Below are 27,133 nucleotides of genomic sequence, written 5' to 3' on the forward strand. Positions count from 1 at the left end.
CAGTTGGTAATCTATGTTTTGCCATTACAGAACCATTTGGACAGTTTATCGATCAATACAGTAAATGGGGTCAACAAGCATTAAAACGCACTACAACCACACACACCGCTCAGTGTTGTATCTACAAAAACCATGTGATTGGTCATATGTGAGAAACAAGGAGCGTTTATTTTCCACACTGGGAGAACCCGTCGGTGTATCACACTCCCCCTCGCTCACTGTGCCACTCTCTCATCCGCCAGACTGAGAGACCGAAGCAGCCTGCGAGAAAAACAGCGAGGAGGGAAGAGAGGAAACGGAGCGACGGAGATGGCGAGCATCAACATGGGGCCGAGACCGCTGCTGCTGCTGGGGCTCGCGTGGGTCCTTATGACCATCATAACGCCTAATGTCCGATGTCTAAACAGCGACATTGACCAGAACCAGGACACCGAGTGCAAGATGAAGAGCGTCACCGTGTCGGCGCTGCCGTTTTTGAGGGAAAACGACCTGAGTATCATGCACAGTCCATCGGCCTCCGAGCAAAAGCTGCTGTTCTCCGTTCGGAACGATTTTCCCGGAGACGTCGTGGTGGTGGACGACCTGGAAAACACCGAGCTCCCTTTTTTCGTCTTAGGTGAGTTTTGAAAAAACGGAGGTCTCCGCGGTTCATTAGCCGCCAATTGAGCAGATTAAAACCCTTCCACTTTTTATTATTACACTGTCTATTAGCTTAGCCCTGGCTCTGTACCATGTTTGCACTGCTTTGTAAAACACTATGGGCTATAAAACAACCATAATGGATGTCTAACGCGATTAACTGCGTTTATATGTCATATTCAGCCAGTCAATTGTTGGTAATTAGTTTCGCACCTGTTATTGATAACACTGGTGGGCTAACTCAACACTTAGCATTTCTTATTGCAATAATAGGCCACATAGCATCCTATAGCTAACAACATTGTATTATATCCCCCTTTCAAAATAACCAGCAATGTATACATGTGTAGGGGTGCATCCATTTCATGCATTGTACTGTATATTCTCCCTAATGTTAGCTTACACACGTGCTTGGTTAGCTACATATGTAGGGAAGTACTTGCTAACAAAGTAGCAAGTATACAGCCAAACTACTCTCACTTTAGTACAACGCTTACGTTTATCTTTTTCTGTTGTTATGTAGTCACTTTGTGCTGGCAGTGTCGTATATGGTTTGTAATTGATTAAAACGCTACTTTCCGGTTAGTTTTCAGACTTTATAAAAGCAACTTTATCCAAGTTTAGAACAAACCAAGTTCACTTTAACTGGACAGTAAGCTGTGTTTTAACAACAGTGAGTTTGTTTGCATTGTGGAAGTTAGCTGGCTGCTGTCCATGGTGCTGACTTGCTGCTGCGATGTGAGCACTGAGGCACACTGAGTGCATTATAACATTTATACACTCAGTTTTCTCAACTTTGTGTATTTGTATGTTTGTGAGTTGTTACTGGTGGTATTTAGTATTATATTGGCCTATGTCAGCAATCAACAGGATACATAAAGCACCTCAGGTATGTTAATTGTGTGTGTTGGCATTTGGCTACTACTGAGCTGTTTCATTCGTCCATGTCTCTTTGTTGTTATTTTTCCTATTTGAATTGGCTTTTCATCCTGTATCACATGGATACTGTGTAGTTGTCTGTTTCAAAGGGGGACAACGGGGGATGATGTGCAAAAGAAGAGTTTCAGGCAGGATTTGAACTAATTACAATCATGCCTTTGACTTTTCAGCAAATAAAGGCATATAGTATTAAGAATTATGAAAATTTAATTTCTAACCCTCTTAGCCTAAAATCAACCGCATCCAGCGTTTTATCCAACCTCACCAGCTACAACAACACATGCGATGATGCCAACTGCAGTATTACTTCTGGGTTTATTTCCAAACGAACACTCAGCTAGGATATATGATTATGGGTTGTCAGGGCAGCTAGTTGTGGTTGACAATTCCTCACGCCATCTGAAGTGTTTTGAATATTATTATGAAGCATTTTTAGGACAGGGTATCGTTTGACAGTTTTCTGTATCCAATAGGTTTCCTGTGTTTGCACCTACATCAAAGCAAATATGTTTTTGGATAGGCTACCTTAGTTTTGAGGTTACTCAATTAGTAATGGTAATTGTAATTGGTAATGACCTGCTGCCAGCGACATTTGTCACTTAAACATTTTTCTACACTGGTGTTTGCTAATGAAAGGAGAGAGAAGAGAGAACCAGATTTGGTAGCGTCTGAGTTCAGCCAATCCGTTTGCCAAGTTCAGTGTCTGAACTCAGTAGTACACCCATATCATCGTTCACACACTCTAATTTTCACTCTCATATGCAGTGCAATGCTTACACTGAGCTGCAACACTAGCAGGCTGAGGACAAAACTCAGTTGGATACAATGATGAAAGGATCCTAATCCGATTTTATTTGAGCTAATACAGATTTATAAAAAAAATGCCCCAATCAGCCCAGTACTGATCTTTAGGATCGGCTTGGGACTTTCCTAATTACTTTTTGTTATCATTTAATCAGTCAATGTTTAGTTTTTTCTCGATTAATCTATTAATTGCTTAGACTCTAAAATGTGAGAAAATAGTGAAAAATGCCTATCACAGTCTCTAATATCCCAAGATGAGATATTCAGATCGCTTATTTTATGCCAATCATATAAAACAGAGAAAAGCAGCAAATCCTCACATTTTATATGCTGTAAGCAGCAAAGTGTTGGTCTTTTTGTTTGACAGATGACCTTTTAAAACATGTTGACATAGAGGATCCAAACCCAGTCCCAGACAGTAGAAACTGTCCGGGTAAGTAAAGAAGGCAGGGACAACAGAGAAGGTGCTGGTATAATCAGTGTTTTTGTGTTATTGGAAATCCAGGAGTAGACATTGGAGAAGCACAAGCTGCATTGCCTCTGCGGCGAATGATCCAACTCATCTACTTTCAGGAGATAGCCCGAATATATACAGTTTAATATAATTTCTGTGTCTGTTTTAATTAACAGACATATGGATTTTGGGAATAGTCCTATGATTGTCCCTAATGTTATTTTCAGTATTATTGAGTGTTTAAGCCACGAGACTGTGTTGACTCTTTGAATAGTTTGAATAGTTAATTTAAAGGCCTACTTTAGACAACAGTTAATTCATTATGGGGTAGAGGGAAATAAGCGAAGGCAAATGAACAACACAACAGATCTCTCAGGTCTAGTGTTGCATATTAATGAGTGTGCATTTGTATCTAACATTTCCTTACGTAACATCCTACAAACAGGACAGAAAACTTTTAATGAAACTTTACACTAGGGAGTCCGACACAATCCCGTATTCGTGGTGAGAGTAGCATCGCTGCTACCCAAGTATAAACACTGAAGCAGCTGCAGCTTTTTATTTATTTATTTGTTTACTTTTCTTTTGATACTTGCTTGATTTCCTTTGCTGTCTAACAAAACCTCTTTTGTGGAACAAGGGGTGCGCGCTTTGAATTACAAACCAGAACTTTCACTTGTACATATGTCTTCTCAGGAAATAAAACAAAATCAATTCACGTTAACATTGTGCGGCGGTATTGATAACAAGCAGTAATTACATTTAAACCAGTGTTTCAGCAGCACTGCGATAAGATGCCTGCTGCATTTCTGTTTGTGTAAGCACTAAACTCTTTCTAGTTAAGTATGCACACTAGCCGGCTCCATGGCTGTTTGAGTCTGCCATAGCCTCGTTATGATTAATGTTGTACATGGTTCCTCCCACCATACGTGTGTGTCCCTTCACCAGTATACAAGGTGTGTGGGACATTATGTCAGGTGCTGGCATCTGCGTGTCTGAGTGTAACACACAGTGTAGGCAATCAACAGCAGAAAAAATGACAAATTATGACAGCTGCACAGTTTTCTTATGAGCAATGCAGAGGATTAGATTTTGGAGCACTTTACTGTATCTGCTTGCCGCTTCATGAGGTAAACTGGCAAGACATTACTTAGGTTTAAGGAACGCCCTACAAACACAATTATTACGGTATAGTCATGTGATTATAATAGCATTAGTTTAAAGCCCTCTTGGCCTTCTTTCAATTCAGTGTTTATCAGTCGATTCAAACACAGAATATAAAAACAATACGCTCACTGCTTCATCACTACTATAATGTTCCTTCACGTGCACATAGTGTTGTAGTTATTTTGGAACAGCACTTGCATATTGTATTTTGTTTTCTTGTTTCCATTGCAATTGTAACAGGTGGCAAAATGTATAGAACGCTTTCAAAACATTCCTGCAGCGATATTCGCTTCATCGTCCAACCATATGTTTAGTACACGCAGCCTAAATACGCTACGGAAATATCCTGTTTACTGCTTTCTGCAACGAGTGTATTCAGTCAAAATCTTGAAAAATATCATTGTATGGAACATATAGTAGGGAGAATATGTGTGGAAAGTGGAGAATATTAAGCTTCAGGATTGGTTTCAGAAGTTTCTGTGGACATTTTAATACTTTCTTCTGTAACTGACAGAAATTCAGCCTTAAGACCCGAACCACTTCAATCGGTTTAATATACGGTACTGTGGCTTATCACACAGTACCCCTCTTACCAGCAGCAGTGAGTCCCCCATCCTCATCCATGTCTGATCAGGACACCTCATTCTCAGCTAACCCCCAGTCATTATTTGAGCGTTTGAAAACCTCAGAGAGACAGAGATCAGACTTTTTAAGGGATGGTCTCAATGTTCTAGTTAAAGGCACAATCATGAAGCTGTATGCCTCACTTTGGTAAGAGAAAAAAAAGGAATCCTGTTCTGAGGCATGCTGAGATTGTTTTATTTTTCCTTAGCCCATCAACCGCTTTGAAGTAACATCATTTAAAAAGTGTATCTGGTTTTAAATGCGCTTGTGGGTTGGGTGCAATTTAAATTCCACATTTTCTCCAACTTATACAGTGGCTCACATTTTTCTCGCCAAATTGCTTCTCTGTGAAGCATCCAAGAAGCAATTTGAAAAGGGGAGATTCTGTGACTGACAGTAAACTTTAACTGCACGACTGCAGCCACTCGTTAGTGTCAGAGAAGCCCAGCTACGTTATTAGAAATTTACCCTTTTGGTGTTGTGCCATATATTGTGCGGGAGGTGAGGTAATAAAGTCGCCCTCTGGGACAGACTCGAGCTGTATTTGCTCTGGCAGTGATTTGCACATCTGAGCCGGAGTCTTGGAAGGTAGTCAGCCCATAACTGCCTCCCATTCAAATCAGCTCTCTGGGACAATAATTTGGCTGGTACAATTCCGATCCAGTCCATAGACATTACATTGTTGCCCGTGTAAATGGAATTAAACCCCACTGGCGCTTGTACTTCACATGTCACCTTTGAGTCCTGAGTGCAGTTTCTTAAAACTGATATTTAAACATCTAGAAGCTACAAGTTCTCGATCAATTCGGTTTATAAAATGTCAGAAACTTGAGAAAAAGGCCATCATTTTCATATCTCTAAGCCTTTTCACTTTCTGCCAGTCAGTTAATCCATGGGCAACTACCATAGGTAACTAGCTGCAAGCTACCCTCTTGGAAAATGACATGAGGTGATCTTCTTGATTGTTTATCTAGAGTACTACCCACTATGCTTTTGGGTTTTTTGAAAACTTTAAGACAGTTCACACTCTATCCTTTTTAAATATCAAAATGATACAGAGGAGTGTTTCCTTCTTTAAGAAAGGATTAGGCTACAGCTGCATTCCCCTGAGCAATTAAAAAGGCCTTAATATACTCCCGTCATAATGAATATGTTACAGAGAATTCTAATTACTGTACATGTAGGGTGCCAGCCACACTTTGCTAAGCTTCGTGAGCACGCAACTAATTTATTAATTGTATATCTGCGATGACGAAAAGGCTTTTTATCAGCATAGGTGAGTTACATAATGCCAGCCTATGAACAACTAGAACTAAAACTGGTCAAAGTTTCCTCGTGGTTATAATACAGTAATATGTTGGTCACCAAGTTTCTTGCTCAGATCTAAGGGATGTGGCAACATTGAACGTCAGTGAACGGAGGGGATGAGATGCTCAGACATTTTGCAAAAAGACAATAAAAAAAAAATCATAACCAGGAAAAACTTCAAAATAGGACCCTTGTTGTAAAAAAACGGAATTTTCCTTTTATGTCCAGGGCACTGTGTTTGTCTTTGGTGTTTTGGACAGTTTGTCAGTTGTTGGAGGTGCGTGCCTGGTGCCTGAGCAGGTGGGCGTGGTAAAGTTTGAGAGGAGGTGTAGAGGGAGAGACGTGAGGCAAATATACTGCATGAGGTGAAAGGGAAAGGTGAATGCTGGTGTTCTAAAAAGAAAACATGTAGTTTGGCTGCTGATTTGGCCAGTATATTAACACAGTCAGCAGTTTGAGGTGCAGCAGCGGCAGTGACCCACAGCTCATTGAGGTTATTAAGGCTACTTTAAAACACCTGATTGCTTCAATCTTTTGTCCGGGAATAACACTCCTGGGTATATCCGATATATATCGCGAATAAACGATAACAAACGATTATAGATCATACTAAAAGGGCGCCCTGTAAGCTCAGCTGGTCCAGTCTTCTGTACTATCAATACAGACAAAAATACAAAAAAAAAATACAAAAAAACACGCTCCTTACAACTTGCCTGATCATGTTTTTAATTTTTCTTCAGTATCAAAGTAGTCCAGTGATAGCTGTCTGTATATCTATGGGTCCAGTGCAACTGCTAATAGTTAATTGCCATACTTTGTATTTGTTAGGGCTAGGGACATGGCCCACAGCACTGAATCCATGGAAACATTATATTTCCTGTGGCTGGCTTTTTCCAATGGCTTTGCACCTACATGTGACTTCCCTTTAATTACACTCCCTTTACTGTCAACCATTCAGAACATTGTGTCACGATCAGTGAGGTCGGACCCAAGCACGGACTCAGACAGGAGGGATTTAGTGTAAAGGGTTTATTCCAAAGTTCAGGGGGTGGAAATGAGAATGGTATGGATTTGGCTGCCTTGAAACGGCTCTGGGTTCAGCAGACAGGCAGGCAAGCAGGCAGAGCAGAGCAGGACAGGTCGGCGACAAGGTGACAGTGGAACACAGAAGACACAAGGGAAGGGGAACACACAAGACAAACAAGGAAACTGGAGGCACAGCCATGGCTGCGACACATCGACCCAATACATGCTTGAGCAGGTGTCATTTATAGGTCGTTAATGAGATTTTTTATATAAAAAAAATGCATCGTAGGAAATGTGTAAAATTTGATGTGATGTCCAAAATGTTGAAATGTGTTGTTATAAACATCTAATATGTTAAAAGCAAACTTAAAGCAAAAAGTATGATGTTTTCAGCATGCTAGAGCTGTCAAGTTTAAACACATTTGAACAAACATGTATTTTGTTCGATTTAACCCATATCACGTAACGCACCCCCCTTCCAGTGATGTCCATCCGTCAGGTAGTCAGAGAGATTATCTTAACCTTCAGTGTAGTCTTTATATTTTCCCATGTGGTTTCATACAACTTAACCATTTGTCTTGAGATTGTAGTGCAACTTGGAATTTTGTATCGTGGTTCCAGTTTTTACAAGCTTCTGGCGACCGTCCTTAGGATGAGTGGGGCGAAAAGTAGGCAGTCAGACGAGGTTGTCCTGCTTCTTAGATGCTTCCCTGTTGTGAGCACGGCACAATTAGATTAGCTTTGTTTACTGATAGGTCAATAGGGCATGCCATAGGTCCAGCGGATTTTTTAAGACCACAAGACTACTTCAGACGCTTGGCTGCGCTTAACAGAAATTTGAATATAAACAGGTAATTACAGTTTGAATATTGAATTTCTTTCTACGTTCAAACCAAAGTTCAAATTTTGAATACATCAACCAAAATTGAACCTGGTGGAATTAGGTATAGATTGTATTGTAGAACAGTGGTTTCCAGCCGAGGGGTCGGGACCCCCACAAGTACTCGCAAGGAAAATCTAATGGGTTGTGACAGAATATATTAATATTTCTTCTACACAAAAATATGTTGATTATTCTTAGACTTTCCTCTGACCTCTGCTGTTTTTCCAGTACTGGATAATTTAACCTATTCAGGCCTCTACAAATGAAAAAGTTTCATTTTGTATAATTGTATACGTATGGCCACAGTTTTTGCTCTTGGACGCTGAAATTTAACATGGAGGTCAAGTGTTTGTGAGGGTGTGTGTGTGTGTGTGTGTATGTGTGTGTGTGAGAATGTGTGATGTGTGTGAATGCATGAACATACGTGATCGCAGCTTTTGCAAATTTCCGCTGGTTTGTGGTTTAATCTTAACGAATGCCCAACGAATGCATAAGATATACAAAAATATGGCGTATACAAAATATCGGCAACACGCTGGTTTACGTAGATATAAGGTAAGGTATAAGTAGTATTCGTTAACAGCTCACTGTGTTACGCTGGGGTGCGTTGTTGAACGCTGATGTTTTGAACATGTTCAAAATTACCGGATGTACCCAACGTGTGCTTCATAAGATATGCAGACGTTACGTTAGACATACGTGAATACGTACGTGAATATTTACCTACGTAACTACAGTACGTGAGTACTTGCCTATGTAAATATAGTACATAAATACTTACGTGAATACCTACGTGACTACGTTAGAGGAACGTTAGATATAGGCTATGTCGGCTGACGGTGAATCCTACAGCCAATTTATTGATAACGAGTGGATAACCTATTCCTACCCTATGTTAAGATGATGCCTGACGACGGAGTAACTTATTAAACGTGTTTCTACAGTACAGCTAGCGTTCAGCATGTTAGCCGTTCTCCAGCATCAGCATGACGTGAACCAGATGGCACTTTTCCAGCTCCGTTGGCCAGACGCTCTGATACGTTTTTTAAATAAGTATGTGATACGCTATCAATGTTTGACATATGTATAATAATTTGTTATGTATGCGTCAGCTACAACACCGCTGTGGAAAAGTTGGACGTATTTGGACTCTGACACATTTTGAGCTAATTTTCATATACGCCGTATATGTACATATATGTTTCTGCCATACGGAACTGTGTGACAGGGCCGTATGTCTGGCGTGTTCGGCGGAACATCTGCGTCCTTCAAACGATCAACAACTTACCCTTAATTTATATCAACCTATTGCCGATATTTCGTATGCGCCGGCATACGTTTCTGTCATACGGATGTGTGACAGGGCCTTTAGTATGAAGTTTCACCGTTTTTGCACTTCAAATGTGTAAGTTTAACTTTTCAGAACTTTTCAGCTTTTTGCATGACAGTAGAGCACAAAGGTTGTTTGCAGTATATTACTGACAGGTCAGCACATTCTGTAATGTTCTGATATAAAGGGTTGCACGTTGTGGATTTGAACAGTTGGTAGTTGAAAGTCAGTGACTTTTAGCCCGGTCATTAAAAGTGCTAATTAGCCGGCTCAAGAATAAACTGCTGCTTCAGGTGTTTCCAGCCTTTTATCGTACTCTCTGTGACTAATGAAATATCACCACAGAACACAGGCTTTGTTTGTTTGAAGCTGCTTTTAGTTGGTTTTAACAGTTTTTAAAACAAGTGACTTCTAGTTGTCATGTAGGGCGACAATGCAAGGTGTGTGAAGCAGAAGAGGTGCGGCCTGTCTGCTGTTTCAGACTATTTTCATGTCTCAGTTGGTGCACTTCCATACATACTATACACATACATCTTTATGTGTGTTATTATTGCCTCTTTAATGTTGGCCTACATTCCTCAAGTATGAATTTATATGCACATCAAGGCAATAATGTGAAAGTGTGCGTCCACTTGTTCCATACCATACACACATACTCAGCTGTAATGACATATTGACTATATTAATTCAATATAAATGATATATTTGCTGTACTGGTTGACATTACTCAAACTGAGGCTTCAGAATGATTTAATTTAAAAACCAAAACGGATTCTCAAAGAAATCTCAGGCTTTATTTTTTTAATTCTTTTCTCAGCAGGACCTGAATAGCTCTTTCTTTTCTTTTGTCCTGTATTGCATTGTTGGACCTTGTATCCATCCACACTACAGTACAAAAATAATCTTCAACATATATTCTTTGTCATTCTCTCATTTCTCTTGTAAAATCAGAACTTTTTGGCTGAAATTCAGTAAAGCTGCTCTACACAGTTTCCAAGTTTGTAAATCACCACAGGCATACAAATACAGATGGTAACTTCCTATGGATACATGGTGGAATACACAGTGGAGTTTTCTCTTCCCTCTTCACATCCGTAATCTCCCTCAGGACTGGATTTCTATGAGTCATTTGAGTTATGCCTGTTTTTTTTTTGTTTTTTTTAAAGATAAAGTAATAAATGTCGGTGGATATAACTTTAAATACAGCCCTGTTCTAGCAGTTCTGTGTACGATTTCTTTCAACACTATATCTCTGAAGGCTTCCCTTTTAGGACTCTGCCACCTTTGTGCTTCACCACAGCACTTCATCTTGCCCAAAACGTAACAATCTGCAGGTACGTGCCTTGATTCACCACGACAGAATCCTCACTTCCCTTATTGCCCCTGCTCTGTCTTTGGTGGGGATAAATCTGCTAATACCATCAAGCGGAGGTCAAGGGTTGTTTTGGTGTTCATGCGAAGCAAGGAGAGCGGACTGTGGAGGAGAGCGCAGCAGCAGGAATTAGACAAAGGGAGAGTATGGAGATGCAGATAGAGAGAGGGATATTAAGAGAGAGACTGTAAGGCACATAGCCGCTCGTGAATGGTTTCCATGGCAACATGACCGTGCACTTAGATGGGAGTTTTTGAAGAAAGGTGGCGTTTTTAATTCCATGTACTATCTGAGTAGTGATTATCATAAAAGAACACAGAGGTATCAAATATTGTTCAGCTCAGTGACAACTTAGTCTCACTTACAGCTTCTCACCCTCATTCCTTTCTCTGGTTTCTGGTTTGGTAATGACACAATCAAGCCGACAGTGCCTTAGAAGAGAACAAAACAGAAAACCTGCTGCAGAACACGTCGCATGCACAAGGAGCCTAATTGCTAATTGTTTTGATTATTATTTTTTGTGTTGGTTCTCCTGTTTTTATTATTATTATTATTATTATTATTATTATTATTATTATTATTATTATTATTATTATTATTATTATTATTATTTTTATTATTATTGTTGTATTACCATGAGCATTATGATATACTTATTTGACATTGACCGAAATATTTCAAGTACCAGAAACTGGCAATTGGTGAGATTTGGTCGGTATTTACATCATAATTCTAATTTTAGACTATATTTGATTTATTCAAAGTACTTTTACTGTTGCTTGTGGTTATACATTTATATTTTGAACATTCTGGCTTCTTTTGTCAAGTTAAGAGAAAGTGTTTGAGAAAAAAATGGATTGAAATTCGATGACGAATTTATTGAAGCCCTCAGTGAATTAGGTTTTCCAATTAGATTTAGCTTTTAACATTTACATGTACCAAAAGTTATAAATCACTAAAATCCAAAGATCTTTGGTCACCCTCTGGCAGTTGGAAAGGCAGAAACAGTTTTGAGTGGCAGCCTAATTAATGTTCACAATTTGTCGCTACAACCTGAAGACCATGTCAAACAACATATGGTATGAAATGTTGATTAAATGTGTTATACCCGGTGTGGATTACTCGATTTTACATCATTTTAACACAGAAAATATCAATACGACATTCATGAAATGTTAACTGGCTGACTCCTAACATCGATATGAGATGATGCAGTTGATAATTTCTCTATAGAGCACGTTTAGTGTCACTCTGTTGGGCTGGTTGAATAAAACAGTCCGATTATGGTTTTACAAGATCATGTAAATGAGACAACAATAAAAGTTCCAATTCAACCGTTACAGATATAATAAGATACAGCTGATGTAATCTGCCACTACTGACATTTTAACTGGCAAAAGCAATGGTCGGCACCATCTAAAAATATGCCTGCCAATAAAATGTTTTCCACATTGCTGGTAATTGGAGGTTGCTAAAATGTTTGATAAGAGACTTGTTAGAGATGGATCTAAACACCTGATCCAAAATAAACCAGGCTAGCAGAGCCCAACCTTAGGAATCGATACTAAAACTCAGGTATCGTATCGGCACCCACTCGTATGTTTAACTGAATGAGGACACATACGTTGGGCTTTATTCCAAGTGTTTTGGAGCTTGTGCTTATACGATATCTGAGTTTCAGCACCGATACCAAAACAATACTTTTTGCTTTATTTTAACAACAAACCTTTGAAATGTTAAATTAATCTCATTCCCTAGAAAGTCTGTTTTTTGGGGAAATAACACAAGGAAAAAAAGAAATCAGCACACGACAACAGCAGAAAGTCAAATTGAAATACATATCTATTTTTGCTAGCTTCCTTGCAGCTTGTTGATATAGTTTTCAAAAATGGTACTGCTGCCCACATGTGTTTTATTAGGCTGTCTGGCTATGTGGAGATCAAGGGAGAAAGAAACTGTAATCTGTATGCAGGCTTACAGAGTCCTGTGGGAGAGGGTTTGGAGCTGGACAAACAGTCAGGCACGGGCAAGAAATACTTTTCATCTTTGTTTTTAGATTAGGATGTAGTAATTTATGGCGACCCATGAACAGGCCGCCTTCGAGAGTTCTTAGAGCAAATAAAATAAAAGATTGAGGAATCTTGTTATTATGTGCACGCACTACAAAAATAATGGAAAACAGATTCCCCAGAGGTTCTCAGATTAGCTTTCGTTAAAGGAAGCATGCGGGAAAGATCTTGTGGGGAGAGCTGCAGAATGGTTTTCTCGGTTTCCTCTTGTGATGTCCTGATTTCATCACCCCGGTAGAAGCAATACATCTTAATTTGCTACTGTCATCACAGGCTGGCCTCGATCTGTCACTTTCTCAACCTCGGGGAAAGGTGTTACACTCAAGAAGGACATTGGTTCAAAGGCAATACGACATCCGTTTTTTTTCCGAGGGCCGGTTAGTTCCAGGTTTGATTGATCTCCATATAGCTAGTAGTTTTGATTCTCAGGATGAAATGTTATAATGTGTAACATTTCTACATAAAAATGTCCAAAAGCAACTAGACCTATGATATATATTTTGTTGAGTTGAGCACTTACATTATCGTGAATGTTTCCAACAATTTTCAAACATATAGAACCAGTAATTGCACAACGCAGAAGCAAAAAACAATTGTCCCAAAAACCTTTTTTGGCTCACTCGCTCTGGGCTCTTATAATACATCCATGGATTAAATATCACAAATTACACATTTGTCTCAGTGTGCTTTACAGACTGTACAGGTTACGACACCCTCTGTCATCATCAGGTGCATGTCACTGTCTTCATTGAGGACCACACAGGGACATACATTTTACCCTGTTAGTCCAAGTATATCACTTGTACTTTTTTAGACTCTACAATGTAACACTGTTGATCATCTCAGGTGTCTCAGTTATATATCACAGGATCAGCAAGTAATGACATTTTAGAGTTCTTTTATTTTGTGTGTAGTTTACTTGCTTGATATTTGTAGCTACCTACTGGCACATCTCAGTCTCCCCTTGGCATCTCCTGACCTTGTTATGTCAGTCTCTTAGTCTGAACCGGGGGAAATCTGGTTGCTTAAGATCAATCAGTCAGAACTCAAAATAGGGCACAGACTTTCTCCTGTTGGCTCTCAACCCAGTTAAAAACATATGCTTATTGGATTCCGGGTGAGGGGTGAGAGACGAACATTTCCCCCCTTTGGTTTTCGCTGTGGCCTTGATCTGTCAAGCCTGGCATAATCTTTGACTGAAGTGGAAGTTGAACTATGTTGAACTGAGCTATATGAGAATAGTTTTTAGCAAGACAATTTTACATATTATATTTATATTATTTATATAGCCGTAATTTTCTTTCAGACACATAGCCACAACCTGTTACAGCAGTTACACCGCTTTGAATGAAACTGCAAAAACTAAAATTCATCTCTCAAAAAGATGAGTTGTATTTTATATTTGACAGTTTTTAGATTGAGCCTTGTGACTGCATCCTGAGGAGTGACACGTTGTACATTATCATCCCTCATAGCATTGATTGGGGCGGCTGCCTAATTGTCAACTAAATGACACAGATTATGACGGGCATCACATTATCATACACATTCAGCGTTAATGAATTACCACATTATCAGCCATGCATGAGAAATGTTCTGATAAAGGAGCTGTCTCCCTTCTGCTCCCAAATAATAAGATTAAACACTCGCCGTTGATCAACAGCTGATTGGTCAAATAGTAAAATACGATCAAGTTCCGACATGTCGTTCTTTATAACCCAATATTTGGAGACGTAATTGCCATAGTGCCGTCGTACAATTTTATCCGTTGCAGTTAAGAGATGATAATCCTCGTTAAACCCTTAATGTGTGAGTGGAGTGAATGTATTACCTCGTATAAATGTTGATGGAAAAGTTGGCAACAGAAAAGGGTAAAAGTTTTGGAATATTCTTAGAGGGCTTTATTTTACTGAGTGAGGCACAACCAAAGATGTGATTCAATTTCTTACAATACCCTTCCTCTTACTTTGATACTGCACTAGGTATCTGACAGGTAGTGCTCTGTACTTCTCACAGGAAGCTTCTTTCTCACCACTTCGATCCATTTGAGCTGCTGCGAGGAGCTAACAAAAGAAGTGTGCAATAGGGGAATGTCTCACATTTCTTCCTCACCTTTTTTCATTCTGTCGAGCGCAGCAGCGCTATATTTCCAGTGAGATGTCTCTGGAAGTCACTTGGTCGACCGTGTCAAAAGGTGATGTAGCATCTGGAAATTTAAACCACGTGGATTAATGGGGAAATTATTTTTTGCACGATGTCAAGACGAGCCCGAGGCTGGCACGATGGTTGTGAATGTGGCATGCATGCCAGCCGTGCCATGTTAGTGAAATATTTACATGGTCATGAATTTTAAATTTGTCAGTTATTGCTCCCTTAGGGAGCTTATCACCTATAAACCATGGAGGATGTAAAAATAGAGTCCATTTATTATAAAATGGACAAAGGCACAGGACTTTGGGGATAAAGAGGGACAGAAGTTTAACAAGGCCTTGCTGAAGCACTGTCATGAGGTACATTTTTAAATACATATGAATGCACTACTGTCAAAGTAACTGAGACAAAATTATTATCATATCTTACTGTGGCCACTTTATCACGATTTGTGACTTTTCAGACTTCAAAAGCAAAAGAATACGTGCAAAAATGTAAGAATTCCTACTCTTACAAGAACATTGTTCCAACTGATGCTGGTGCAAATAGATTTGAGCTAGTAACTCTTATTCAAGATCAAATACTAAAAACCTTTGGCATACGCAGATGTCCTCTCTTGGCACAGAACAGGAGGCAGTAATAATGTATTGTAATGCCAATTAAAAAGGTGCTCTGTGGAGTTTCTCAGTAGGATTACCAAATGTCAAAACATTTGCAACTGTTAATCAGAGGAATTAAATGGTATTTAATTTTAAAGGACGTTAACCATCCCCAGCAGGGCAAACGAGTTCAATAGACAAATGGCCTCAGGTATGAGACTACCCTTTTATTAAACTTGGGGGTCACACGTATCTAACAGAGGAGCCACTTGAAGGCCTGGAGTCAGATGTGCGGGGTCACAGAGGATTTAAGTAGCCTTCTGAAGAGTGCGTTGTTTGTACATGGTGGCCACAGGGAGATCTTGGAACATGCACTGACAACATTGTGTGAGACGTTCTTATTCAGATTAGTAAGAGATTGGTACCAGCAAATAATTAAACAGTGATAATACTCTGTATCAAGCAGTTGTAAGATGACCTGGGTTTCAACTGTACCTAGGTATTTAATAGAGCTGCAACGATTGGTTGATTAATCGAACAGTTGATCGACAGAAATATTATATTATAGCTGTTTTGATAATCAATTAATTGTTTTAGTAATCTTTTAAAGCAAACATGTCAAACATTCTCTCCTTTCAGCTTCAGCAGTATTTGCTGCTTTTCCTTCATACATGACAATAAATTGAATATCTTTGGATTTAGGTGTTGATCAAGCAAAACAAGCAAACTAAAGACACGATTGTGAAAATTCTGAATGGCATGTTTTTGCAGTTTTTTTTAAACTAAAATTTCATAGATTAAATGACTATAATCAATGAATCCAAAAATGTTTTTTTTATTATTCAATTTTTTCCACCGTTTCAATTGCCATGGATAAATGTAGGTCCAATCGTGTGCTGCTGAATAGCGTGAAAGCAACAACAGCATTGTGTGTCACATTGCACGTTTGCATACATAATACAAGCAACATGAAGAACCACTCATTGCTCCATAGCGCTACCAGGGGACAAAAGTAACGCAGGGTGTCTTTAGGCATAGGATTAATTTCAAACAATCCTAAAATCTAAATCTATCAAGAAAAATAAATTAGTCTCAATAATTAATAACAAACACCATGTTCGAACATAAGGATGCTCATAAGTGTACGTGGTACCAGAGCACCCTAGGCCAAAGGTCAATGATCGATTTTGTAATCATATCATCTGATCTGAGGCCGCATGTTTTGGACACTCGGGTGAAGAGAGGGGCGGAGCTGTCAACTGATCACCATCTGGTGTTGAGTTGGATCAAGGGGTAGGGGAAGACTCTGGACTGACCTGGTAAGCCCAAACGGGTAGTGCGGGTGAACTGGGAACGTCTGGAGGAAGCCCATGTCCTGGAGATCTTCAACTCACACCTCCGGCGGAGCTTTTCAGACATCCCTGTGGAGGTTGGTCTTAGGTGCCTCAAGGGGCGGTAACCCTTGAACACCGTGGTGGACCCCGGTGGTCAGGGAAGCCGTCCGACTGAAGGAGTCCTTCCGGGTTATGTTATCCGGGAGGACTCCGGAAATAGTTGCAGGGTACCGAAGGACTACAAGGGCGGCAGCCTCTGCCTTGTCAGAGGCAAAGCAGTGGGTGTGGGAGAAGTTCAGAGAAGCTATGGAGAAGGACTTTCGGTCGGCACCAAGGTGCTTCTGGTAAACCATCCGGCACCTGAGGAGGGGGAAGCGGGGAACCATCCAAGCTGTGTACAGCAAGGGTGGGACCCTGCTGACTTTGACTGAGAAGGTTATCCGGCAGTGGAAGGAGCACTTAGAGGAACTCCTGAATCCGACTAACACGCCCTCTATGGTTGAGGCAGAGCTGGAAGCTGATGGGGGATCATCGTCAATTTCCCTGATGGAAGTCACTGAGGTAGTCAAACAACTCCACAGTGGCAAAGCCGCAGGGGTTGATGAGATCCGTCCAGAAATGCTGAAGGCTTTGGGTGTTGAGGGGCTGTCTTGGTTGACAGGCCTCGTCAACATTGCGTGGAAGTCTGGGACAGTGCCTAGAGGTTGGCAGACTGGGGTGGTGGTTCCCCTATTTAAAAAGGGGGACCAGAGAGTGTGTGCCAACTACAGGGGTATCACACTTCTCAGCCTCCCTGGTAAAGTCTACTCCAAGGTACTGGAAAGGAAGGTTCGGCCGGTAGTCGAACCTCTGATTGAAGAGGAACATTGCGGATTCCGTCCTGGTCGTGGAACAACGGACCAACTCTTCACTCTCCCAAGGATCCTGAAGAGGGCCTGGGAGTACGTCCATCCGGTCTACATGTGTTTTGTGGATCTGGAGAAGGCGTATGACCGCGTCCCCCGGGTGATACTGTGGGAGGTGCTGCGGGAGTATGGGGTGAGGGGGTCACTTCTGAGGGCTATCCAATCCCTGCCTGAGGATCTCATCGCTGCTCTTTGCAGATGATGTGATCCTTATGGCATCATCGGTCTGTGACCTTCAACAGTCACTGGATCGGTTCACAGCCGAGTGTGAAGTGGTTGGGATGAGGATCAGCACCTCAAAATCTGAGGCCATGGCTCTCAGCAGGAAACCGGTGGATTGCCTACTCCGGGTGGCCGGAGAATCGGAGCAGCGGGGGCGGTACTGCAGTCCCTTTACCGTTGTGACGAAAAGAGAGCTGAGCCAGAAGGCAAAGCTCTCAATCTACCGGTTTATCTTCGTTCCTACCCTCGACTATGGTCATGAAGGCTGGGTCATGACCGAAAGAACGAGATCACGGGTACAAGCGGCCAAAATGGGTTTTCTCAGACGGGTGGCTGGTGTCTCCCTTAGAGATAGGGTGAGAAGCTCAGCCATCCGTGAGAGACTCGGAGTAGAGCCGCTGCTCCTTTACGTTGAAAGGAGCCAGTTGAGGTGGTTCGGAGAAGGGAAGATTTGGGTTCCTTACTGGAGCTGCTGCCCCCCACGACCTGACGATGACGTTAGACGATGGATGACGTTAGACGATGGATGGATGGATGGATGGATGAATAATTAATGTTACGTATTCAAGAGTCTTGGTTACATTTTTGATAAACATTGTAAAAAATTCAACATTTTTTTCAAAAGTGTCATTTATAAGCTATAAAACATACCCTTGCTCAATTCTATGAACCCACATGTGTTACAGGCTCATTTGGTTTGGTACGGCCAGTAGCTTATGGTGGCTAAAAGTTCACATACTTGTTTTTAGTCTCCAGTAAGTGCCAAGATTAAAGCAAGTGGTAAACTCAAATCATAACTACACAATGTTTACTAAGTGTTTCGACACATGCCATCTAAGCATTCCATTAAGATACTTTGTCCTTTTAAATCTATGTTTCTTTTGCTCCTTTTTTTTTTCCAACCTTCAAGGCCTTTGAGAAATGATTGTATGACTACACCTTTTACCTGTGTCCTCCTTTGAGCCACCCTCTTATCCCCATTCATTCTACCTGTCAGTCCCTGTGCTAATCAATGCCAGAGCTTTCTGCCTCTGTTGTTTTAAAATACGTTAAGCATCAGCTTCACATCTGTCTGCCATTCATCTTAGCCCAAGTGGCTGTGTACCCAAAGACATATTTATCACATACTATATCAAGGATATAACATATGCAAACAGAACTCGGCAGTCTGCGTGTGGGAGGGCTCAGTCTTGTCGAGCATGCTTTTCAAGTTGCTTACTACTTGCAAAAAAAAGTAGCTGGAGGTGTGTGTGTGTTTTCTGGCATTCCTTATATAGGGAGTGACATTAAGCTGATGATTAAACCCCTCGAGGGTGACAGGTGAGGGAAGCAAAAGACAACCGAGCAAGGTAGAAGGAGACAGCTGACGTGAGAGAAAGTAAAAAGGGCGACAGGGAAGGAGAACGAGGAGACAGGAAAAGATTGTGAAAGACAGACAAGGTCAATGCGAGAGAGGCCAGCAAGTTAGGGAGGGAGGAAACATTTGCGTTGGGAGGAGACAAACAGACGGAGTAAGAGATGAGCCAGTAGATCTATTAGATAAGTGGCAGTAATTGTCAGCGAGCCTGGGCCCGAGAGCTGCTGCTGCTGATAAAGCTTTGCTTTGTTTGCTCCGCGTAAATGTAATTGGTTTAAGATACATACATTGTCAATATCCAAATGCCGAAACATGTCTTATTTACTGCCACGTCCATGAGCAGGAACACCAAACCAAAGCATTAAGCAGCTGTCTGGAGAGGAAATGCGTGAATTCAGGCCTCTTGCTCTTTGTAATAGGACATTTGACTGAAGCATTTCAACAACGTCTTAGCTGGTTTATTGCACCGCACACACACACACACACACACACACACACACACACACACACACACACACACACACACACACACACACACACGCACACACACTATCTTGTATCAAAAGATAGTGCTGACCTTCAAAGAAAAGTTAATTACTGTGTCACGGTGTGGGTAAAAGGAGGACCCAAGCGTAGTACACATAACTGGCAGGTTGCAAACAAAAAGCGAGCTTTAATAAACAAAGCTGAATACTACACAATGGTATAAAACAAAACTGAGGGAGCAGGCTAACGAAATTAGAGGCAAAATGGCCAGGGAACCAAGAAAGGGGTAGCTGGACAGGAGCGGAGCAAGATTCCCAGGTAGATTGTCTAGGGGCAGGGCAGAGGCAGAGCATGGCAACTTAGAGGGATGGCTTAGGACAGAGATGGGCAACTTTGAGGTTAGTGAGGGCCACAAAAAATGTGTCCTCACTACCAGAGGGCCACTTCGATTATAAATAAATTTTTTGTTGCGGCGGGGGGTGTCCGCAGTCCGCTGTGTCTGAGGCTCGCTGTCCACTGCGTAGTTCTCTCCTCTCCTTTCCTCCGCTCTGCACGTGTGTGTGTGTGGGAGCGAAACAGAGGGGAGGAGGGAATGTGAATGCGCCAGGCTTGCGGAACTCCGACAGATTGATTTCTGGAAATTGACTCCCATCACTTTGCCCATCCCTGGCTTAGGAGATCATGGCAGTATCCTCAAAATACACAATGGAGCACCGCATTTAATCATGCTGCATTAGAAGGGTCTACTGTTCACAGAGCCTAGAAGCTAAATAATAACTTATTTTTCACGCGTGGGAACTCTATTGGTAAAAAAAAAAGGAACGATACATTTCTCCAGGTGTCAGAGGCTGGAGGACTTCCGAGGTTTGCGGTGGACCTGGGCACATTTCTATTTCATTCTTAGCAAAGCCGCCTGCTCTTCTTATGCTTTCTGGAAACCTCCCGAGTGTCTTTTTCTTTGTGTTCCCCAGGCCTTCGCTGGCTGACCAAGAGTGGGCATCTTTCCCTTCGCAATGGGAAGTTTGCACCAGTCAGCAGCCAAGAGCTGGTATACTTTTTGACTCACTCACACTTAATTTTTTTCCCCCACCTCTTCTGGCCACAGTAGCCTGTGTGAAAACATAATTTGAATATTAATCATCTCCCTTGGTTCCTATGGTTTCATCAAAAAAGATGATCCTGCGAAGATAGATAACAGATAAAAAGGGTGGACAGATTAATAAAAACAAACTCATGCAATCATTGATGAATTACATAACTATTTTAATGTTTTTTTTGTCGTTAGTAAATACTCTCAAAACCCTATCTTTGCTCTGGATGATGTCTTGAAATCCATGTTTTATTTCTTTGGTAGAAATTAGTTCAGTGGTGTAACTTGGGGGAACCGACCCTTTAAACAAACTCAAATCATGTGTTTTGTGCCATCAGGATGCTCAGATGTGTTAATGTTTTTTGAGTTCTACAATCCACAGTTCAGCAGCAGTGAACTCACTGCAGCGGACCTAATGCAGTGTGTGTGTCACCTTCACACACTTTCCTTACGACTGATGGAGCCCTGTAATGTGTTTCAGTTCTACTTCCACTATGTGAAATAGCAGATTATTCTAACTAAATGAGCTGACAGTGTCGTATTTTCATTGCAACTGTAAATAGTTTTTATTTTGCACACAGAGGCCATACTTGAGGTTACAAATCTAATTAACATGATGGCATATCTATTACATTAGGCGCAAGTGGTAAAGCCATAAACATGACATTGAAACAATTTTAACACATACAGAGGCAATAAACCGCTTGTTCACATCTTTATTTTGGTTATGTTATCCGTTCCATTGCAATCTTTCAAAAACATTTTATAAGGGGAACTCTGAATATGGCAATAGGCCTGTTTTTTAAACACTAAACCACAAAGAGTAACATTTCAGATTTTACCCAAGATTATATTTTTTAACACACTTTTACTCTGTGATTTAGCAAAAGTTCAATAATGTATAAGCTTCTATGTTAGCTTGGACAGTGGGAAGTGAATTGTCTCTGGAAAAACTAACTTCTGTTGCGATAAACCCTATAACATGGGTAACATATATATATATATATATATATATATATATACATACATATAACATATATCATGATCGATAGTAGTAAATTAAATGTCCAGCCACTTTAATATACTAACTCAACAAAGTGGAAGTTACTCATTTCCAAGCATGAAAAGGAATGTATGATCAGTATCAATATGAAAAGTCATGTAGGACAATGTTTTTGTGTATAACGATACGAGAACGAGTGTCTCTGTAAGAACTTTACGTAGCCATAAAGCTGTACATGCAATGTAAAACCAAAATACACCTTCGCACTTCCAATCACATTATAGGTCAATATGTGAGGAAAAGAGAAATGATTTCATTGATTTCCAAGAATATTATTTGTAATCTGATGGGATTTTTTCAATAGAGCGGGAGTCAATATATTGTAAAACACTGTATCGTTATTTGTAGCAGGTAAAGAATGCAGCAGACCTTCAGCCAGGATGATACCTGTCAACAGCAGTGAATTGATGTCCTGAGCTTTCATAATGGCAGTAAAACAGACAGAGCACCCTGGTCAAACTGCATCTTCAAACTCAGAATAAGACATTTTATGTACACCAATACCTCCCGTCTGTTTTCTTTCACTCAGCCACTGATCTGATACAAATCAAATGCTTTACACCAGGGATGTCCAAACTACGCGGTAATTGGCCTGCAGCAAATTCTAAAAGTATAATGGAATATGGCCCAGATAGAAACTTGCGCTTGAATGTTTTGCACTTCTTAGTTCTAACACAGAAACACAGTTTTGACTTGTCAGCTAACTTAAAACATCAAGTGTCAGATAAAGTTTGTGCTTTCGATTTGTACTGATTGCATGTGATGAGAGCACAGATGCGACAGTCACCGCACAGCTGTTCATTGTTTTTTGCGGAGAGTTAACGATAACTTTTACGTACAACAGTACATTTTCTCTGTTAACAAAAGCAGATTGAGAACCAAAATGAGCGACAGCATCTCTGTGATGTCCTTCGTATCTCAAACACCAAACTTACTCTTGACCTGCAGCATCCTTCAGTCCAAAGTGCAGCATCACTGCTCCCACTGAGTGCAACACTGTTCCCACTATAGGAGAGTTAAAACATATATTACACAGTATTCATGTTAATAAGCTCAATTTTTCAATAAATTCAGTCAATTAAAGTTGATAACATTTTCTAACTAATGTTAGTTGATGTGTTAACAAGCCCAATAACTTATTTGTTTAACAAGCTTGAGATATATCCATCCCCTTTTCCCCTCATCCCACCCCCCCTGAGGCTTCTGTTTTGAGAATGAGCTGCAAACCCTTATTGTTACAAATTAAATGAAACCTCATTAATAGAAAGCTGTGATGGAGGCTGCCCCCCCCCCCTTTAAGCATATTCAATTATCAAGCTTAATTTACCTACCTTTGATTGTTTTGTTTTTTAGGGAATATACCTCAAAAGTATGAGTGTCCCAGCCCTTCGTATATTTTTCTGTATGTGGCCCTCAGTGAAAAAAGTTTGGACACCCCTGCGTTACACCTTTTGTTATGACAGGAAATAAGTGACAATCCACAGGAGTCTTTTTAACAAAACATAGACATTCTTTAATTATCTTTCTACTCACAAGAAACAAACATAAACATAGTTTTACTATGCTGGTATCAGAGTCAGGCTCAGATCACAATTCTCCACTGTATCATGCACGAGCAGAAATTTTGTGAAATGATATGTTGGGAAACAAAAGACATAGCAACACTAGAAGATGAGAAAATAGAAATAACAACAAGATTATCTTGCCACCTTTAGCTTCTTTTCTTTTCACACATGCACACTCTCACACACTCACATTGTCTCCCCCATTCTTCAGGGCGTGGGGTGAACCAGGCTGAACTTGCTTTAATCCAAACTGAGCCTAAAGGTTTATACTACTGCAGTTAATTTTCCTATCCCCATTAATGCTCATGGAATTCCAAACCCACCAATACACAACATTTGCCACAATTGACCATTTGTGTAGCCCCGTCCCTTTGTTGTTATCTAAACTGTCAAGCTGTCAGTGTCGTAGCTAGCGTTTTCAAAGAGAAGCAGACAGAAGGGTCTACAATAAGCGTTTGAAGGATATATCCAGGATGTCAAACTGACTCAGCAGCGAAAACAGGTTAGAAATATAAAGATAGAAGCCAAAGCCTGCAGATCACAGTGAAAAAGTGAAGAACGAGGTCTTCAAATTAAATATAGGAGCAACCCATTGTTCATGTAAAGCATGGTAGGTCTTTATTCACTGTTACAATCATTAAAAAGCCAAAGCAGCATGTGTATAGGGTCAGTATACCTTTAGTAGCTAGCGTAGAACAGAAGTGCTAAGTAATTAGTAGTTCGCTCCACATGTTTTTACATAGAAATGTATATCTTCTTCCAACCTTTCCGGGTAACGGGTATCACTAGTACCTCAGGCACAATGGTTAACCATGACTAGCTTGAAATCCACAAAACCAGCCTGAAAATGAAGAAAAGCCAAAACGATTGCATCAGAGTTTATAGAGCAGAGTCGTACGGTTGGAGCTGCCTGGTGCTACGCTATAATTGGCCAGTCTGCGTTCGTTTGTTGCTAGCTATACTGACTGTTATGATACATCATACATCATAAAAACAATAATGTAGTTATTAAGAGTAGAATGGGATGCACAATAGTCTTTGGGAACACACAGTGATCTGGGGTCTGTGGATGTAGAGGGTTTTTAGGGATGCACAATGGCTGGGAGTCTGGGGATGAACAATGGTCATGAATCCAGAGGTTTTCCAAAACTCTCCTTAGAGTATGTTATAACTAACGTCACATTAGAACACCACAATATTGCAGTTACAGAGTGGAATAGGGATGCCTAATATTATCTGGGGACACACAATGGTCTGGGGATGCAAAGTTGTTTCTGATGCCCAATGCTTGAGGGACATGGATGATCAATGGCCTCAGTATACTATAGAATGTTAATAAGTTGGGTTTAAAATATACATTATATTTGAAGTGATGGATTACAGTGTCCAGTGCAACAGCTGTGTGTGTGAGATATTGGGAAGCAACATTGTATTACGATAGCTTCAGACTGTGGGAAATATATCAGCAGGCAGAGAAGAAAGTAAACATGTCCTGTTGGGTTTCTGTGGATGTAGTTCAGAAAACAGAGGCACTGCTTCATATAACTTTGGGAGAAATGACATAAGTAGTGTTATTTTAAATGTACAAAATATTTCTCTGTTGTACCTTTGTCCTTCTATAAGAGACAGAACACCTTGTGGTGGGATTAAAGTGTATCCCTGAACATGAGGTCTCTGTCTGTGATGGAATTTGTGGCTCATTGGTAGAAGGTTAAGTGAGCACCTGCTGGTCTCAAAACATATGGCCATTAGGCTGTTTGAATGCCAGTGCAGAAGAGGGTGGAGGCCATCGCTATTTATCTAACAGGACCTCATAACATAACCTGTTCACAGAATTAATAAAAAAGGGCTGGAAAGAGCAGTCCTGACAAGGCATGGCTGTTTCCACATAGATTGGTTTTAGAGTCCCTGTGAGTCTACCTCCGGATTCTAATCTCGCCTTAACTGATAGATTCACCTTCATCATTTTCACACGTGAATGTCAAATCAAACAGAAGGCAAGACATCTTTAATTCAATAGGAATTATTATCTGATATAAAAAAAAGCTGCTTTTGGAGAAGACGTTAAACACACATGTATGTATGTATGTATGTATGTATGTATGTATGTATGTATGTATGTATGTATGTATGTATGTATGTATGTATGTATGTATGTATGTATGTATGTATGTATGTATGTATGTATGTATGCATACCCACATGCACAGTGACAGAGCAAAGATGTATAGGCCTGCTTCCGATCGATTTCTGTCCTCCATTCAGCATCCTTGTTGTCATTGTTTCTGATTCAGATTTACAAACCTACTATTTTCTGATCTGCCATATGTGCTAACAGATGTTATCGTCTTGGCCCAGAGGAGGAAGACAGACGACCTGTCTTCACAACTGAAGCTGAGAAATTGTGTTGTTGTTGGTTTTTTTGGTGGTGGAGCAGCACTCCAATTTGCATTCTGTACCACACTTTTCACTCCAGCTGCATACAAAGTAACACGCTTACTCTCCCTGACTGTCAGGAGGCTTGTATTAAGGGAGGGAAGAGACATTTGAGTTTGAGACAGTTGAGGTAAGCCGACTGTTGGCTGAAGGTCTTAACTGAAGAGATACGCCTTCATTTCTGAAGTATACAGAAAGCACAGCTCGCCACACATTGTCAACTCGAATGCTGCTCTAGGCAGCTAGGACAGAATAATTTTTTATGGATCAAATTATCAACAAACATAAGAAAGCACTCCTCTACGTCTCTGCGGAGCTCTATTAATATGCCACAATCTCCCAGCATTCTTTCCGGACAATATGCCAACATTGCAATTAAACCACAGCTTGCTTTATTTACAAGACCATCACATTTAATTAATGTGCCTACAATTCAGCAGCCCAAGCACCCCTCAAGAAAAGAAGTGCTGCTTTGCTTAATTACTGCAGAAATTAAATTTTAATAAAGCTAACAGAAGAACTCGACACGCAATCAGGAAGCCATTAAATAGATGAAGGTAATCCAGCAGGACTGGAGTAAAATTAGAAATCAGCTGCGAAACAAAAAGCAAGTGAGCAACAAGGCCAAGTGCTCTGAAAATGACATTTGATTAAAGCTTAGCGAGATGCACTGAACAGACACTAAAATATATTTATTTTTCAAGGAGAAATTCAAACAGAAGATATGTAACTTCATTTACATATTTATCTTTAGATCTAACAGCTATAACTTCAGCTTTATTTTCTCTAATAAAGCATGACAACAATATGATCTTGATAAATGTTATCTGCACCACAGAGAGTATTGCCACTTTTGTTCTCCTTTTATTGCTGTTTTGAAAATGTAACATATCTAAACTAACAATGAAGCATCATATGCTATGATTCGTATCATGTGGCACCGGCACTGCTGCGTATGTGGCGATTAGGACAGCCGGGGCCTCTAGACAAATGGGAATTTATATGTGCAATATGACAAATAGCAGACATACATAATTAAGATGGATGTGGTCTTAGTTTGGCTTGGGCTGTCACAGTACAACAAGCATTCCCGCAAAGGAGAAAGCTGGTAATCATCATTTTGAGTCATGTTTTGGCCCCTAGGATAGCATTTCTACAAACTCTGAGCCACGAAGCAGATGAACTATTTGTGTGTAAATAAGCAAACAAAACAGGCTTTTTTTAGTTTCTTCATGAGGGCAGTCATAACTCGGTGCACCGTGATGCAAACAAAAAATGGAAAAAAATGCAAAGACACATTTCTTCTTTTG

The 27,133-nt window shown here is 40.4% G+C and overlaps 1 protein-coding gene across 1 annotated transcript in view; it reads left to right on the top strand.

Moving 5' to 3' along the window:
- The first annotated feature begins 251 nt into the window (after positions 1-251).
- astn1 (astrotactin 1) overlaps positions 252-27,133 on the top strand; it is a 345,150-nt gene continuing 318,268 nt past the window's right edge. The window contains 1 exon segment of the mRNA XM_029453477.1: positions 252-616. Within this exon segment, the coding sequence (XP_029309337.1) occupies positions 310-616 (307 nt within the window). The 5' untranslated portion in view covers positions 252-309.

The sequence above is a fragment of the Cottoperca gobio genome, chromosome 17, assembly GCF_900634415.1.
Source record: "Cottoperca gobio chromosome 17, fCotGob3.1, whole genome shotgun sequence".
NCBI classification, from domain to species: domain Eukaryota; kingdom Metazoa; phylum Chordata; class Actinopteri; order Perciformes; family Bovichtidae; genus Cottoperca; species Cottoperca gobio.